The 19,508-nt window shown below is 31.4% G+C and overlaps 1 protein-coding gene across 2 annotated transcripts; it reads right to left on the bottom strand.

Annotated features, from left to right (window-relative positions):
* Positions 1–4,792: 4,792 nt before the first annotated feature.
* LOC134697028 (uncharacterized) lies at positions 4,793–19,508 on the bottom strand. Of its 2 annotated transcripts, XM_063559045.1 has the most exons (5): positions 19,408–19,508; positions 17,691–17,758; positions 10,500–10,644; positions 8,381–8,501; positions 4,793–5,960 (listed from the first exon to the last, which is right to left on the bottom strand). In XM_063559045.1, exons 2-5 carry the CDS (start codon positions 17,697–17,699, stop codon positions 5,804–5,806), a joined length of 432 nt encoding a protein of 143 aa, XP_063415115.1. In that variant the 5' UTR covers positions 17,700–17,758; positions 19,408–19,508; the 3' UTR covers positions 4,793–5,803. The 2 variants fall into 2 exon arrangements, with proteins under 2 accessions (XP_063415115.1, XP_063415116.1); XM_063559046.1 differs by lacking the exon at positions 17,691–17,758 and having other exon boundaries at positions 19,408–19,491.

Here is a 19,508-nt window from a genome sequence, read left to right as displayed (position 1 = left end):
TCCTAAATAAATATTCCCAAATTTATAAGTGTTATACAGTGGTTACAAAGGTTAACATTTACCTCCCATGTATTTTGACGACGTAACACTGTCTATTTGATAAAAAAAAAGCCTATTGTGGATAGATAAGTACGAAGTTGATATTTAGAAGAAAATGAAGTAAAGAAGAAAAACAGTGACAATGGCACAACATTATTACTTTGTGAAGTTTACGATTTTATTCAGCAGTTTAGATGATATCAACTAAATCACGGCGCTCTTCTACTATGTGGTTGCTACTTTGTGATTTACCGGTTGAAATGTGTGAATGTGCAGTCTCACCTTCGGACATTGGACTTCCTTCTCTATTCTCAGACATACTCAGGTTAAGCACAAGCTTACAACTTTACTGCACCAAAAGCGAACCTCGAATGACAATATCTTTAATTTACAAATGTTTAGTTTAGAACACATGCAGTCTGGACCACCAATAACCCAAGTGATGATAGATAAACCAAACTTAATACGTAAACTCTTACTTATTACAAACAACTATCTTCATAGTTTAATTGAAATCTGGAGCTGGCATGTCATCAACTGCTAGTAGGCCTTTGTTAAACTATGTATCATTGTCATTTTGCTTAGTTTCTTTTGATACCTATTCTAACATTGAACTCGGACTTCTTTTAAAGTGAGATTTACTGTGGGTATCGTTATCTTTATACTACACTGTCTAGAGGTATAGGGGAGGGTTAAGATATCACAAACCATGTTTGAAATAATTTATGTTTATAATTTTTCATTTCACAAATAAATAAGGCCGTTAGTTTTGTCGTTTAAATAATTTTACATTGTCATTTCGGGGCCTCTTAATGCTGACTATGCGGTCTTGGCTTTGCTAATTGCCGAAGGCCATACGGTGACCTATATTTGGTAATGTCTTTGTCACTTTGGGCTCTTGTCTCATAAGTAATCATACCACATCTTCTTTTTTATATTAACCCTGCCGCAATTTGTGTTTTTGTCCTAAATTCTCTTTACGTAGACCCTTAGACTTTCGGAGCTAAGCCATTAAAAAAATCCTTCCAACTGAATCGATTTAGCGCCAGCTTTTCTAAAGTGTAACTGTTGTATACTTGCTGCACTATTTCATATGTTATGTCCCCTTTGCCAGGTTTTTCTTGGTTGTGCTCTGTTTCTGTTTTCCTTGAGGGTCCAAGTGCCTGCCTTGAAATTCTGATTGTTGGTTTCGAAGTGAGTGGCCTATCTTTGTCCATTTTTTTCTTGATTTGGATGTCAATAGGTTCTTGTTCAGCTCTTTTCCATTTGTCTTCATTTCTGACTTTGTCGAACCATTTTATGTTCATGATTATCCTAAGGCAGTAGTTGATGAATCTTTGGAGTTTTCATAAGATTGTTGTAGTTGTTCTCGAAGTTTCTGGTTCATTCAAGAGCACAGATTTAACGTTGGAGTTCAACATTTTGATTTTTGTGCTTCTTGAGATGTTCCTGTCAGTCCATACTTTCCCAACAATGTAACGATGACTGTGGCTTTTTTTATTCTTGCTGTGATATTATCGTTCGCACCCATTCTATGTCGACTATCCTTCCTAGATAAGTAAACTCCTCTAGTTCTAGTATATTGGTGCTATTCATCTTTATTAGTTTACTTTCGGTATTGGTCGTCATAACTTTTTCTTTTTATAGTTCGGTTTGAGTCCGAGTTTTATAGATGTTGAAGAAAGAAAGGATTTTTTCTTGCATTTTTTGTTGTCCTGAATAAAAGGGCTATATCATTCTCAAAATCTCAGCCTGAACATCCGCTTGTAAATTAAAATTTGTGCATTTATTTCTTTTTGTACACTTTGTCTAACTTCCTTGTGAGTTTTGTTGTAGTCAGTTTGAGCATAAGCTTTTTATTTTCTAGCTTTGCTTTTATTCAATTTAGTTTTTGTCGAGCCTGCAACTTTTGTTGCAGAAAGCTCGACATAGGGATAGTGATCCGGCGGCGGCTACGGCGGTAGCGTTGGCTAACTTCTTAAAAGCTTTATATTTTAGAAGCTGGAAGACCTGGATACTTCATACTTTGTATATAAATGCCTCATGTTACGAAGTTTCCGTCAGTCACATGTCCAATGTCCTTGACCTCATTTTCATGGTTCAGTGACCACTTGAAAAAAAAGTTCAGATTTTCTGTAATGTTGAATTTTCTCTTACTATAAGTAATAGGATTATTGTATTTGGTATGTGCGTACCAAGCAAGGTCCTCATGCCTGTCAGACAGTTTTCAATTGACCTCGACCTCATTATATGGATCAGTGAACAAGGTTAAGTTTTGGTGGTCAAGTCCATATCTCAGATACTATAAGCAACAGGGCTTGTATATTCGGTGTATGGAAGGACTGTAACGTGTACATGTCCAACTGGCAGGTGTCATTTGACCTTGACCTCATTTTCATGGTTCAGTGGTTATAGTTAAGTTTTTGTGTTTTTGTCTCTTTCTCTTATACTTTATGCAATAGGTCTACTATATTTGTTGTATGGAATGCTTGTAAGGTGTTAATGTCTAGCGGTCAACTGTCATTTGACCTTGACCTCATTTTCATGGTTCAGTGGTTATAGTTAAGTTTTTATGTTTTGGTCTGTTTTTCTTATACTTTATGCAATAGGTCTACTATATTTGTTGTATGGAATGAGTGTAAGGTGTATATGTCTAGCGGACAGATGTCATTTGACCTTGACCTCATTTTCATGGTTCAGTGGTTATAGTTAAGTTTTTGAGTTTGTGTCTTTTTATCTAATATTATATGCCAAAAATTAACCATATTTGGTGTATGGAAATATTTTATGATCTATATGTCAGTCCCGCATGTTTTATTTGACCATGACCTTAATTTCACGGTTCATTGCACAGTGTTAAGTTTTTATGTTTTGGTCTTTTTTTTCTTTAACTATAATTAATAGGTAAACTATATTTAATTGTGGAAAAAAATTGAGAATGGAAATGGGGAAGCATTATTAGCTGTACATATCTTCCTGGCATGGTTCATCTGACCTTGACCTCATTTTAATGGTTCATTGGTCTTTGTTTAGCTATATTGGTTAATGTTAGGTTTATGTGACAGTTGTAATAAAGCTTTATACTTAGGACTTTCAACATAGTATCAATGATTAGTAAAGAAAGGCGAGACATTTCAGTGTGTGCACTCTTGTTATTAAATAGTCTTCTCTCATTCAGTTTTTTTGTGATTTAACTTGTTACTATAAAAGCAGCCTGGTATCAATTAGCCGATTTAAATGTTCCGAGCTATATATTATATTTATAAGCTGTTTTTCAGATTTGAAGAACATTACTGGTTCGTGGACATTGATATGGATTGTTGCAAGACAATAAACGATTTGTTGAAGTGAAAGCTTTCAAGAATAATCATGCAAACAATAATAATATACTTGATAAAGGAATTTGGGAAAGTGATATTTTGCAAGGATTTAGTCCTTGTAGTGGATCCGAAACAACACCGTGCGAAAACGTCAATCACTGGGCTAAATGTTGAATGATGAATGTTTTTCATTTCAATCAAAAAGGTTGTCAAATATATCCATTAAATTAGTCCTTAAATATACAGTTTATAGTGCTTTATTACATACCAACAGATAATGCACACTTACCTCAAAAGTAAATTAATCATTATATGGTTTTATTTTAAGCGGAGAAATAGCTTTCAATTACGGATCAATCGAATTTTTTTTCCAGTTTTCCAATCGCTTTTTTTACTTTTCTATGTCGACATATATAGATGAGGACTACTGTTGTTTTAATCATTTACCCCCTTCTTCAAAATGCTTGGTGTGTTTGAGCTTTTGAATTGTGCCATTTGGTTCTTTTCATTTTACGTGTTTGATTCCCCTCGAAGTTCAGTTTTTTTGTGAGTTAATTTTGATTTTCCATTTTTTTATGCTAAAGTTAACCATTTGTTATCTGTTTTATTAAATGCAGTACTTGTATGACTTGATTACACCAACATTTTCAGTCTCGTTTTTTTCTGATATTTACTAGTATATAGTTGAAAGGGTAGGGATCAATGCATTATCTGCCGAATTGAAGTTCCATGTTTTATTTTATATTTAGGCTATTTTGAGTATGAAAAGTTTTGCAGGTAGGCTAAAAGATCGATCAAAAACTCTAGTAGGTATACATGTATAACTTTGTGTGATTTTGCACAAGTTTTCATTTAAGATACCCATGTAGGTTTAAACATATAGAAGCACAAAATTGTAAAAAGTATTTTAAGATTTTAAAGTGAATCTGAAATATCATGGTATATTGTACATATATAATACTAATACCCTGAATGTTAAGGTAGAATGTTTTAATTTTTGGCAAAAATTCTTTGAAGATAACAAATTTTGCCCCAAAAACTAATTGTCGACAAGTTGGCATTCAAATTAGAGAGAGATGTTTTTTACAAATTCATCTCAGGTTATCAATTCCTGTGGTATAAAATCATTAGTATTTTAAACAAATTTTCTTTGAGGAACATTAAAAAAGGTGCAATAATGTTCTTAAGTTGTCCCTTTTATGTTTCTAAAATTTAAACTTTTGATGTCTTTAAGTTCAAATTTTGTAAAATAAAATTTGAAAAAATCAAACGCTTTTCACCAATGACGTCACAATACAGACAATTGGACATAAAGACACACACTTTGACACGTTGTCATGAAAATACACAAACTTGTCATACTTTGTATGTTTGTGTACCAGTCAAAATTAGGCAATGCAAGAACCGACCAAATGCTTGTCTGTATCATCCGTTTCATGTCATTGTTTTGCATTTGTAAATGAACTCATCATAGATAGCAGGATTAAAATTTCATATTAACGTAAGACGTGCGTTTCGTCTACAAAAGACTCGTCAGTGACGCTCGAATCCCAAAAGAGCATTTTACTTTCTAAAAAAATCTTCATAACAGAGAATACATATACACATTTACGTACATGTCAAATAATCCGTAAAATTGCTTATCAGGATGATATGAAAACTTAATAAACTGCTTCTAGTTTTTTTCGCATGTATCTCCGTAACGTTACCGGTAAGGTAACCAGTGCTTTGATTGCTTACCCTTGTGTTCACACAGTTATTTCTTTAACAAAATGTGGTGGTACTGGAACAACCGCAATTTCTATTCTTTATTTATCAGAAGGGGAGTAGATGAACGTCATAGATCAAGTACAGAGGCTGATTAAGAGGGTTTTTCAGCGGCCAGTCCCCCCTTTTTTTGGACAACATTGGTTGATTACCTAGGCTTACACAGAGAGCAGAACTGGAGTGGGCCCCTCTAAGGCAGCCAGTTGGTCCCTTATGAAAATGTATAGGTATAATGCGTATCTGTAGTATTCATTATTCAAGTTGTGTGTGTGTAATTTAAATAACTTGTCTCAACGTGATAAAAGATTTTACTGATTCTGCCAAAGATTTACAAAAAAAACGTATGGTAAAATTCGTATGAAGAGATTTTAGAAGAATTTTACAACAATATACATTGTGTATCTACAAGGGATAAATGGAATTATAAACCGTCCTTTCAAAACACATATAATTTCAAAATTGTAAAGAAACAGTATGGAATTAGAGTAGGAATATTGATCCTGATTTTAAATTTTTTTCTGTATCTTTATTTACTTATCTCAAATTATAACTTATCTACCTTTAAACTTCTCTAAAGACAAAAGTTGTTATTTCCTATGCCCAAAGTATAAAAAAGGGTCTGCGAAAGATAAGTCAAATCTGTAATAAGTGTTAATTATAAAATTGTAATTTCCAATTTATTTGCCTTGCATGATCCTGGCCATTACTTCTTTAAAATCGAATTCATTAATGGTTGTTCCCTGTAATTCTAAAACGATTGATAGCGCCTTCTTTAAATGGTCTTTGCTTGCAGTGTATACCATCTTGTGACGTGCAGGGCTGTCTTCTGGTGACCTGTAAACAAAATGGTAAATTTGTATTTCAGACCAACTAAACCATGTAAAAGATATCTTTTACGCTAGAAATTTAATTACAAACTGTACGTATGCTTTTGATTTGAACAACTCTAAATTTACCAAACAATTAGTTTTTCTGTTATATTTCAATAAGTCTGTGCTCTGATTGTTCAACGGCTTATATAGACCTATAAAACGAGAATATTTTAAATTACAATTAAAAGATCAGCAATTTTATATCCTTCTATAGTACAATTCATATAAATTTAATCTGTATTATAAAGAACCACCTGTCTTATGAGACTACATTTTTTCTCTCCCTTGAGTGGTCGCTCCAAACTGGTTTAACTGTAATTGCAAGTACGAGACAGTTCAGAAACAGCGGCAAGCAAAAGTATGAACAGCACTGAATTTACTATAAGAATAGATATGTAACACTCCCAACTGTGTCCGAGTCCCTAAACATGTATATTCTCCATAAATGGTCGTTATACTCAATACTGCCCGAACGTGTCCAATTTTATAACCCTGAAACGTGTCCGATAATTGTAATTCGCCAAAACTTGTCAACTAGTAAACGCCAGAATTATGTCTCATGTCTTTTAGCGCAAATACATGCATGTCCTAAATGAATAAAAATAATAACTTGTACGGCAATTATAGGATGGGGGACATAGTTGATGAGGTGGTAATTTTTTAGCATTGGTTTGTTGTAAATGATTTATCATGATTGCAAATTTAATTTGTATTGTGTGAATTAACTTATGACTGAAATTGATTATTGTCCAGTTGTAAGTTTGTCGTGCTTTTATAGATTGAACATACAAATAATTCTAAAACAGTTGAGTTATTTTGTTCTAATACACTCCGATTATGCCTTTCATATTAATCCGAATGTTGCACAACGGGCTTTCGGGCGAATTGATCTTTTTAATGACCCTCGTCTATAATGTCGAATCAAATAACCTTACTTTATCAATTGGCAGTTAACAAAATTGCAAAAGGCACCTCAATTCCTTTAAAATAAATTTCTAAAGTACTAGCTCTCCAAAGGTCGAGTTCATGCTATTTATAAAAATGAAATGGTTTCTTACTGCTATTGTATTCTAAAACAAATTGACAAAAAAAGCCGTATCATTCAATATATGATACAATTAGAAAAAGAAACAGCACTAAAATCATGTTGACATATTTATTGTCGTCATAGTGATAAAGATTATTACACAATATTGACTGATGTACCCCTTTTTTACATTTTACCCAATTTACAGGTTTTTTTTTATCACACATTGCCGTCAATAGAATAGGGATTGATGCGACTGTCGGGCTACCTATAAAACCAGGTTTAATCCATTTTTTTCTACATAAGGAATAAGTATATTAACAAAATAGCTGAACTCCGAGGAAAATTAAATATGGAAATTCCCTAATGAAATGGCAAAACCAAAAGCTCAAACGCATCAAACAAATAGATAACAACTGTCATATCCTTTACTTGGTACAGCCATTTGGGTAGAAAAGGATGGATTTGATCTGGTTTTATATCATTCTGAACTTCTTACTTGTTTGACGGTCACATCAAATTTCTTTATATTGACAGCGAAGTGTACAAATGGGTAATAATGTCAAGAAAGGGTTACAGCAGACAATATTGTCTTATACATGTTATAATCGTAATACATATGACAGTTGTTTTTTATTCATTTAATGTGTTTCAGCTTTTGATTTGCAATTTTTGATCAGGGACTTCCATTTTGATTTTTCTTCTGAGTATGATATTTTTTAAATCAACTCATAATGGAGTTGGTCATAATTAATTTGCAATTACCAATGTTTATAATTGTTCAATACTTTTCACTCAAACAATTTACATCTCAATAAAGCATTTTAGACAACTCAAAATATGACCTGCATTAGATTTGCAAACTTTAGTCAAATACAATCAATAATGACCATTGAATGATTTCACTCAAATTTCAGTTAATCAGTCACTATCAATCCAGGAAAATATGAAACAAAGTGAGAAAATGATATCAAAAATTACGTAGTCAGGAGCTTCTTGCCACAGTAAGTATTGTAATTTTTTTATTTGTATTTTACTTCATTAATATGTTTAAGAGTGTATTATGAGGTCCATTTTTACTGAACAAGTACACAATTTTATTTAGGGGCTAGCTGAGACCACCACCGGGTGCAGGAAACCAACTGGTAGCCATCAGCTGTTATCGGCTCTTTTTTCCGGTTGTCTTCTATATGACAGACATGTATTCCTCCTTTGCATTCTTAATTTAAGACGGTGTACAGCTATCAGTGTTAGTGTTGAATAGAAGGACATTTAAAAGAGTCAACTGATTTCCGCGAAGTTTCACTTTAATTGGTACAATTTCACGAATGATTAATTTGTTTAAATACACTTACCAAGCAAAGAATACTATTTTATTCTTGATTGTGAGCTGGTCTTGCCACTGAGCATTAAAAACCGCGTATCGACAATCACCCACTTCTACTAATTCCTGGAGGAATCGTTTGTTAGCAACGTCTGAAAAAATGTTTTTTGAAATCTAATTATTTATAGAAAACAGTGAATATATAAAAAAAACGGACAACAAAACTCACGTCCAATAAAAAAAAAAAAACAATTAAGGCCTTGTACAAAAAGGGATATTTCAATCATAAACACTGAAAACTGAAAAGTAAAAACTGAGCAACAAAAACCCGACACAAATTGAAAGAAAAAAATAGTTTAATTATTATAGAGGAACTCAATATTATTGCTACAAAGGACCTGTATACAATATCAAAGTAGTCTCCCAATCACAGATTCATGGACATGTTCCGGACCATATGAGTATTTGGACCATACGCGTATGGTCATGACCATATGCGTATACTCATATGGTCCGACCATACGCGTATGGTCCGACCGTACGCGTATGGTCGGACCATATGAGTATAATACTCGTTTGGTTATTAACGGGCCGGACCATATGAGTATTTGGACCATATAGGTATATGTTTTTTTCAAATTACATTATAAACGTTTCAATAATACAAAAAGTTTATCTAAAAAAACAGTGATGGTTTAAAACATGACAATTTTTTAATTTTATAATTAAAAATGTAAAAATTTAATATTGATGCCATAGTTAGTTTTGATCGCTAGTTACATTCGTGCATGTAGGCTTGGATAACATTCACTTGCACGCGGTATCATAGATTTTTTGCATTTACAAGAAATTTGTGCACGATCTTTTTCATTTACACATTTTGTTTGCGAGTGAAATACAAGCCTTTTTGCAGCTGCGTACAGTGATACCGAGGTCTTTGGCAATTCTGATGTCTATATTAAGAAGATCTCAAATATCGTAAAATGACTGAAATACACCATCTTCACAACACCACTTAAATAAACTAATAGTATGCTACTTTCCAGTGACTTCTTATATAACAGTTCATTAAGAAATTTTTGGAATTTGATTTTTTAGTCGACATATTGCCATTTAATCGTAATAACAATTCGGTAACGACCATCGGTAATGGCGATCGGTATAAAATGTGTTTACTTTAAATTTGACAATTAAGTAAAATTAAATATGTGAAACTTCATATTTTTATTTAGCTTATCTTTTTATTATAATATAATGATAAATTTACCTATATGATATCGTCTTTTGAATGAACAGTCATACCATATGAAGTGTTTAGAAGTATTAAAAGTAAACTGTAACAGAGTGTTAATTACCCCGACCATACGCGTATGGTCCGACCATACGCGTATGGTCCGACCATACGCGTATGGTTGGACCATATAAGTATATACCCATATGGTCATGACACATGATAACACAACCAAAATTCTTTTATTTTTTCAGTGCAATCTTAAAGCATTTCACTTTTGTTTGTGTGTTTTGTAAATTGGGGGCTTTGAAATATTTCGTTTCAGGTAAAAGTTAATCCAGAAAAGCGTCTCTGATGTGCAAACATAAATGAAGTGTTATTTTCATTGTTCACACTTGTTTTTCTTTCATAGAATATTATATTGCGCTAATTGAAATAACTTTGCATGAGAGTTTAAAGAATACAGAAGTATTATTTTTTTTTATATCTATGCACGAGGAAACTACAATGTCATGTACTTGAACAATTTTTTAGATTTTTTTCAGTAGCCATATTTGATAAATATTGACCTTTCAATAGATTAGTAAAAGTATCTCTGAATACCCGCGTTGATTGCTGATAAAATTGTTGTAAATAGTTTAAAATGGAATTGTGAGGAGTACATGGATGATTCATCAATTCAATGTTGTCTTTATGTCCCTAATGTAATGTTTTTGTATCCACACTACAGAAGAATAAGTTTCTGCAGTAATGCAGTTGAATTACATAAGAGAGGGAAATATACCAGAAGGACATTCATGTGGCACATGTCGCTTGGTCATGTTATTACAAACCCGGAAAAAAGTCTAATTCAGTAGGGCATATTTGATAAAACAGAACGGGATTGTAGTTGCAACATAGGGCAAATATGTATATATACCTGAATCACAAATGTTGCTTTTGAGTGTCTTGTCCACCACAATGTGTGTCATCTCATTGTCTAGCTTGAATGTAATGTAATGATATGCCTTTTTCATTTTCAGCCGTTCAAATTCTTCTACGCATTCATTCGCTACTGTAACACCCTAAAACAATATTCATTAGAATAAACATAATTTCTAATGTCCTGTCATACATTAAAGTAAAAGAAAATACCATGTGTTTGTGTATGAATGATATAGTTAGACTTTTATTATGGGTACAAATATTATCTTATAGTGTGGGATATGATTTTGTGCAGAAACTCGATTTTACTATACCATGATCAATAAATCAGAATGAGACTTTTAGAATTGAAGTATCTGTTTATTTAATAAAGTGAAAGTGAATTTGTATACTAGTAATAAAGTACCCTTGTTCAACTTTAATAAGAGATTGATAATACAATGCAATATTTTTTTAAATGCTTGTAAACAGTTTGGGTGAATTTTATTAAGTCGAAGTAACAACACGGTATTTCTTTTTTATCTATCATTTTCTCTCGGTCGGATATACTATAACCTTAATTGTGATATAGACTGGCAGTTGTTATCCAATTTTACATTATTATTGGTGAATTTATTTGTTCCGGTGAATTTTGTGAGAAAATCCACTTTTGATTTTACAAACTAGGGACTTCATGGAGCCTGCGTCACTCATCTAATACTTTGTTTACAATTGATGCATGAAACAATGCAACAAAAATACTTTTTAAAGGAATATTTTAGGATTGAAAGGTTATCTGTCGTTTGATTTTAACTGCTTTTAACCTATTTATACTTTTAAGTTTTCATGGTTAAATCACAATTTTGCTGCTTTTTCATGAACATTAATTTTAAAGGTCTTTCCCCTACGTCATGTACGTAAGGAAAGACCTTATTGTCTCTCTAATGTTTTCTTTTTCTTTTTTTTTACTTCCAGCATGTTTTTGGCACGCCCTCCTACCGTTCCTTTGAAGTTATCAATACCAAATTTGAACCATCAATAGACCTCATCATGAACTTTTTTCTGATAAACTTCTGTACGATTTCATCATCCCCTTTAGAAGTTATCTCCCTTTTATTGATTTTTTCAACATGCCTTCCTCGTTGTTTTTAAAGATATCATGACCTTTTTTGACAATAATGTATTACCATATAAGGATGAATAGGACTTCATTGTCCCCTATGAGAGTTATATCCCCTTGAAACAATTTCTTTCTTTTGCATTTTTCTCAAAAAGTATAAGAGATAGAATCGATTAGAAAAAATGTACAGAAACAGATGGTAATAAATATTTTAATGCACATACATAATTATTCTATTATTAACCATTACAAGGAGTTTCCTTTGAAAAATTGTACACAAATTTAGAAAAATTATATTTCTAGAACCTTCATAAATAATCTTTTAATTCGTGTGACCTTTAATATGCACCTAATGTCAAAGGTTACAGATTGCAAAATAGAAGTACGCTGCAATTTCAAGCCTACATACTAGGAAAACGATAAGACTTTGCTGCATGCAGACAGCGTATAAAATGTTCCTCTTGACGAGCTCTACATCTTATATAATAAGCCCATTAAGTTTCAACCGTCTGTTCAAAAGTTACAATGGGATGATTCTTCAAAGTATTTAGTATTTTATGTATATATTTTTAAAGGTAACATATATCAACCTACTATAACCTGCAAAGACGATCAGTAAATCAAGACCTTCAACTTGAGGTCACTTTCAAGTCAAAATGAAATTTAACCTTGACCTTCACAGTATACTATGACCTTGACATAGTAATATTTGAAAGGTTAAGTGGTCCTGGGTTGAACGGTGATAGTTCTATGTCTCTACCTATTCCGGTTCTCAAGTTTTGCATTGCATCATACATTTTTATAATGGTCTCCTTCAACTGTTAATCATTTATCATTTAACAGATACGAGATATCTATTGTCGTTTAAGAGATAATGCAGTTTGGAATTTAGTGAGCGGCGGCATGTATTTCTGATTCAACAAAAGTTTACCACTTAAAATGTTTAAGAAATTGAAGAGGTTAACATAGTTATATGTTTGACAATATACCAAAACTATTCCATGGAAATATACCTTTGTGTACATTTGAAATTTCAAATTCCCGACCTCCAAAAAATAGTTGGATTGGGTTATTAAGTGCAAAAATCCAGAACAATACGTTGGCGCATATCCAATGAAAGCTCATCTCTTCTATGTTTTATATATCATACTTTCGATTAGATCCCAAAAAGAAGGCGGATCGTCATAAAGTTCCAAAAGCGAAAAGTTTCAGAAGGTACACTTGTCGTATATCAAACGAAAGGTCATACAAAGAATATTACAAAAACATCACTTTTACAGGAAAGACCTTTCAATTGTTTAACAAACAATTGAGATACTAGTTATATATGTTTTTACATATACTAATACTGGTAAAGGATCACTAAAGAAACTTTAATTTATTTTGCCATGTTTATTACAAGTTTTTCTATTGGTTGTAAGATATAGGAAGATGTGGTATAAGTGACAAGGTGATAACTCTCCATCCAAGTCACAATTTATAACAAGTTAACCTTTATGGATCAAGGTACGATCTTCAAAACAGAGCCTTGGCTCGCACCGAAATTCAAGATTTAAATGGCCCCAAAAATCACTAGTGTAAAACCGTTTAATCGGAAAAAACAACGGTCTAATCTATGTATAAAAACGACCAAAAAGCAGATAATAGCCGAAAGCAATTTTATTTTGTCTACAGGATACCAACTGACATACTAAAAATACCATGGTAGTAATATGTAACTGTTACATTTGATCTTTACTATACATACTGAAAAGAACAAATCTGTTTTTTTACCTGAATATGTATAAACCATTCATACATGTGTTTCAAGTTATAAATAAAAAATGTTTTAAAATTCATCTGACACTTTTAAAAACTTAGTAAGTGTGTCTCACGTGATTTGTGAATCGATTTTATGCTATGTTTAATGTAAAGGTCCGTAAAAAAAAGTCTATACTTCATTTCATACAATTCATAGTTAATGTATGGATTTTATTGTTTTGGGCCAATAGGAACAAACTGTATGAGTTTTACCAATTTCTACATTTAAGTAGTTTTCGGACTTGGTCTACATTTTATTGACAATCAGAATAGCAGTTATTCGCCCGGTTTTTTATTGATACACCACGATATGATTTAAGTAAGTGCTAATGACCATAGTTGTTGCATTCGTCTTTGTCCATAAGTCTTTTTGTGGAGTAGTTGTCTTATTTGCAAACACACCCTACTTTTGTCGTAAAACTATGCACTAGTAAGACAAAGGGGGAGTATATCACAATCATGTTTCTTTTTTTGAATAAATAAAAGATATGTATGTGCAAATGTCTGAATTTTAAAGAAAACATGCTACAATGTGTGTGTGCCTTTGTGCATGAATATTTATCTATAATATTTTTTTATTCAATATTGAAGACTCCGAAATACATAATTAGATATAAACTAACCTATGACTATAACAGCAATCACTCTGCTATTTTTGTTTATCTTTGATCATTAGTGAAACATATAGATCTGTAAATTTGCTTTCGCAAATGGTTTGTTCTTCCCTCGCCGGGATTCGAACCTATACTACTGAGGTTTAAATCATATTTTTCAGTGTATTATATTGTCGAGTGCTGAACTGGCATGATACATATTCTTGGTATACATTTGCAAATAATATTTCACTCAACATAGGCCATAGGCAGATCCAAGCTTTCGTGGGAAAAATTTGGTTGATTATATAGGGAATCATTGAAGCATGACTGGAGCCACAACCCCACCCCTTCCCCCCCCCACTTTAGGAAAAGTTCTGGATCCGCCACTGTAGGCCTTTGAGATAAAGTTTATAATTGCAGAGACTTGAATCAATTAAAATCCTTAATAAAAAATGAAATAAATTTAAAGAAAAATCAAAGAATAAAAACCTATGATAAAAACTGTTAACTTGATTGTGTCAATAGGTAGATAATTTTTGGTAATAATTTAGAAATAGAAAATAGTGGACAATATAAAATTCCTAGAAAGGATAGACTATGTAAACAGTACCTCTTGTAGGTCAATGAAGAACACCTATTCCTTGATTGTAAAATTACCAAAACAACTTTGAGATAATCTATATGAAAATTATTTACCTTCTCATAATAATGTCTCTTACCCACATGACCGAAGAACAAAAAGTAAAAGAAATGCTTAACCTCTAAAACATTGATCATGTTTAATATATCATATGACAATAAAAGTATTATCAAATTTTGCTGTAATGAATATTTCTAATATAAAATTTATATTTTATTCAATAGAGAAATAATGAATTGCCTAAATTTTATCTAGCGTAAGTCCTATAAAAGACAATCTTAAACATATTTTAAACAATGTTGAATGCAGATCAGTCTACAATGATCTAAGTATAAAACCATTTTGATTTTAGAAAAGTAATTTGAGAAACACCTTCTCAATAGAAAAATGAAGTCATTGTAAATGTTTGCAGTTATATTTGAAAATGATATTTATTTATTTTCCACTTACCAAAAAAAGAGAATTAATATAAAAAATAACTTGATTAAAAATTATTTAAAAGGTATAATATTAAAACTCATAGTCATGAGAAACATATTTTTTTTAAGCTGTTTGTTCATGATCAACTAGTTTTATTATTTCATTTTATTTTTGAAATTCTTGTCATAATCACAGTTAATAAATTTGACAAACACATACATGTATATATTTTACCTGAAACACATGACCTGTAAGTTATATAATATTAACACTTCAATGCATTTAAGATTTCCTGTATCCTTGACTAGTTTTTGATTAATACCTTGTGTATTAAAAAAGCAACAGGGGGTATGATGATAGCCACATAGAGCCACCATGGTAAATATATCTTTTATGGCCACCATTAATAAGATAAAGTCACAGGTAGTACTGTACATGATATGTAAGGCATGGAGATGTTATCCTTACAGTTCAGCTAAATTATCTATAGTAAAGGATGCCACAAATTAATGAAAGATACAGTCACAGAAAATAATTATATTTATAAGTACGTCTGAGCCAGTGACAACTCTACAACAGATTCATCCATCGGATCACCAGCTGTGACGGTGATGCATGGATGTGTACATTTTTGTATATACTTCCGCAAATTTTTTGTTCTTCCCTCGTCGGGATTCGAACCGGTGCTACTGAGATATCGTGACACCAAATTGCCTGCACTGTAGCCGTCCCGCTAGATCACACGACCACCTGGACTTTATAAAAATGAAACTTTTGGTGGCCAGGTGTTACCTTTCCACGTCAGTTTTAATCTAGCGTCGTACTACAGTACATGTTATATAAGGCAGGAAGATGTTATTCTTACTTATATACCTATATGGAGTTATTTTCTTTCAGAACGTCAGGTCATTCTTTTTCAGAATCAACCCGGACGATACCATGTTTCAATGGTATATGCTCCAAGGCATAAAATAATGACCTGTGTAAGGTCATTATTTTCCTTGATAAACATGCAATCTATGATTTACTTCAACATTTTATTCGTCTTATAGTTTTTTGTTGCCGATTTGGAAATTTATTTTCTAAAGTTCAACCGATGATAGATGTAAAAGAAACCGTCATTGTAGTCCCGAAATTTAATTTTAGAAACAAATACATGTAACGTGAAGTTTTGTTGATTTATCGCTATATAATAAAGAAACATTATCATAGATGTCAGATGAATTTTAATGTAGACTTTCATAAAACAAATCCAGATTTAACATATTCGTGGGTAAGATTTTGAAAATCTTATTGAGTCAAACTGAATAGGTTGATTGATTTTTGGTTGCTTGCTTAACGTCTGGTGGCAAATATTTCATGCATGTTCAGAACGATACACACTGAATTGGAAATCATACTGTGACCTACATGTATTTATATTCGTCTTCGTGTCAGTTTTTATCTTTTTAAAATTTATGTTTACCTTTTACTCTATTAAATGATCAACTAATAAAATAATCTTATATTCTATTGAATAATATTAACGTAACTCACGAAAGGGTCGGGTGCGGAGGGTATATAATTTTATCCTGATTATCTTTTAATAAAATGTATTGCTATTCGAAAGACAATCTTTTTGAATTTTTCATTCGATTCAAGTAAAATGGTTAAATAAATAACACCTTTCCCGCCTAGAAATAACATAACAAATAGAAAAAAAAACATACCCCCTCCCCCTTTTTCATAAGCTAAGTGGTACAATAAATAACTTACAATGTGTCTTGTATTTGTCACACACCGTTATCGGATGGTAACAATACATTTGTGTCTTACTTCATGCAGTTACAGTAATATTTTTATTGTGTATGGATAACAATTTTTAAAAGGTTTATATCTAAATTATTTAGTGAGTTTTATTTCACATTTTAAATGAGCCGCAGGGCGTATTAAAACCTGAACTCATTAGAAAGGAATATCCCACTTTAGTGTTGTCGGTAAAAAAGAATACTAATTCTACAAATCTTTATAAAATTAATATTTTTTTACGGTATATAAGTCAGATAATGCATATTTTAAGGTTTTTCTTGTCGTAGAACACACCTCGGGGTGTCAGGATTGTTCAAAGAAAGACCTCCCTCCGGTCGGTCTTTCATTTGATCAATCCTGACACCCCTCGGTGTGTTCTACGACAAGAAAAACCTTAAAATATGCATTATCTATAACAGATCAGCTTAATTATCTATAGTAACGTAAAGGCTCCCACAAATTAATGTAAGATACGATACAGTCACAGAAAATAATTATATTTATAAGTACGTCTGAGCCAGTGACAACTCTACAACAAAATTATCCATCGGATCATCAGCAGTGATGGTGATACATGGTTGTGTACATTTTTGTATATACAACTCGTCTAAACATCAACCCAACAATGTTAGATCTGTGCTTTTGCAAATCTTTTTTTCTTCCCTCGCCGGGATTCGAACCCATGCTACTGAGATATAGTGACACCAAATCGCTTGCACTCTATCAAATGAATATGAAGACAACAAAAACAAAATAATCGAAGTATCATGTTGTAAGTAATAACAATAAATCTATTATTCAATGAAAATAATGAATGGATCCTAGTATGAATATAATACTCACCGCTGACATTGCAAACAATAACGTGACTGTAGTTCACCAATTAAACAAATGTGGAAAGTAGAATGAATCTGAAATAAAATACAACATCAGCTGTATAAACATAAATATGAATTAATAAAAAGATTTTACAAGAATAAAGTTTACTTATTTGGACATTATAGTAATAAACCTTAAAAAAAAACAAGTATATTTTTTAAAAACGTATTAATTCGTTATCATACAAAAGATGCTAAATCAGAAGTCCGGATTAATATCAGTTAAGGTCAAATTTAATTTTATATGATTTTAATCAAAAGGCTGCTGTTCAATTAATGCTTCAATTTTATCAATTTGAAAATCTTAAGGACATTATTTCAAAATAAGGCTTTTTTAAATATTCATATTGTCATTCCAGAACCTATATAATAAGCTTTTAACATCATAGTATCAACATCAATTAATATGTATTTTTTTTTTATGTCTATAAAGAGATAAAGAAAAATTATTACAAAAATACCAAACTTTGAGGTTAATTCAAACAGGGGAAGTCCATAAAAAAGTACGTGTCCAACGTTATAAAGCAAAAGATCGACGAGTTGACAAACAACTTGCATACAAATGACTTGAAAAATGCGTTTAGTTCTTTTATAAACTTTAAATTTATTTGTTTTCAAAATTTGAAACAAAAATTATCTGAACTATTAATTGACAAAACAAATATTTTGGTCAAAGATTGATTTGTAATAACCATCTGCAACACAACAACTGTTAAACAACTTTAACGAAACAGAAAAGGCCGACATTTTGTACAAACCAGGTAAGCCAAACATTTCTGATTTAGCGAATAAAATGACAAGTACTGATTTACAAGATATTAACAATTATGAAATAAATACCTGTTTACAGAAGACATTTGAAAAAAATAGCAATAACACTTATCTAAGGCACATATTTAATTGATTTAGGTTACAAATTATAAATAACTTCAGGTCTTAATTAATTCACAAGTATCTATCTATTTATATCAGTCTACCTTCAAGATTTTAGAGGAAAATGATAATTTAATAGTCCCAGGAGACCAATCTTTGACCCAAAAGCGTCGGTATGAAAGATAAGTGCGTTGGAAAGTTAATTAGTGTTTCAGAAAAATTAGTTTTTATATATCAAGGGAAAAATAACCAGATAACTTTGAAAATTATTTAAAGCTAGTAAAATCTGTATTCTTGGACACCTATAAAAATAATATTCAGAAAAATAACTTATATAAGTTATACTTAAATTAGCCTCGTTTTCAACATTACTTGTATAGGTAATTTTAATTGTTACTTGTTTAAGTATTGCCCCTGACTGGTAACAGCGAATAAAATGACAAATACTGAATTACAAGTTATTAACATTTATGAAATAGATATCTCGTTTATAGACAATTGGAATTCTTTCATTGTTTATGCTTTTATACTTTTCTGACAATAAGTAAATTTAATTGCCCTTTTCAAAAAAAAAGAACCACATGATTGGTTATAATCGAATTTTCCTGTCAGTTTTATATCAAATTTTAGAATAGTTAATGTAATGGTTTTTTTTCTATTTCTTGCACAACAAAACATTACTTTTCTTTTATCACAAATTCGTTAAGTATAATGATGTTTTGCCTCAGTTGATTTCTAAGTATTGAATATTGTATTTGACAAAAAAAAGGAAATAAATAATAGGTTGTATAAAAAATAAAAATTCTTACCTTGTCAAAGCAACGTAACCAAAATATGCTGTGCTGGTGTTTATAAAGAAGTAACAGTTATAGTCGTTTGATAGACAGTTGGTAGACAAAGTGATGGTTTT

Source organism: Mytilus trossulus, chromosome 14 (genome assembly GCF_036588685.1).
Source record: "Mytilus trossulus isolate FHL-02 chromosome 14, PNRI_Mtr1.1.1.hap1, whole genome shotgun sequence".
Lineage (NCBI taxonomy): Eukaryota > Metazoa > Mollusca > Bivalvia > Mytilida > Mytilidae > Mytilus > Mytilus trossulus.
The sequence above is the reverse complement of the archived record's forward strand: the minus strand, read 5'-3'. Positions and strand labels throughout refer to the sequence as shown.

Excerpts from the sequence above, each read along its gene's own strand:
- LOC134697028 (XM_063559045.1), bottom strand. Across the intron at positions 8,502-10,499 it reads AAGCAACATTTGTGATTCAG|ACGTTGCTAACAAACGATTC; the intron begins GTATATATACAT and ends ACATTTTTTCAG. Across the intron at positions 5,961-8,380 it reads AAAATAGTATTCTTTGCTTG|GTCACCAGAAGACAGCCCTG; the intron begins GTAAGTGTATTT and ends TTTTGTTTACAG.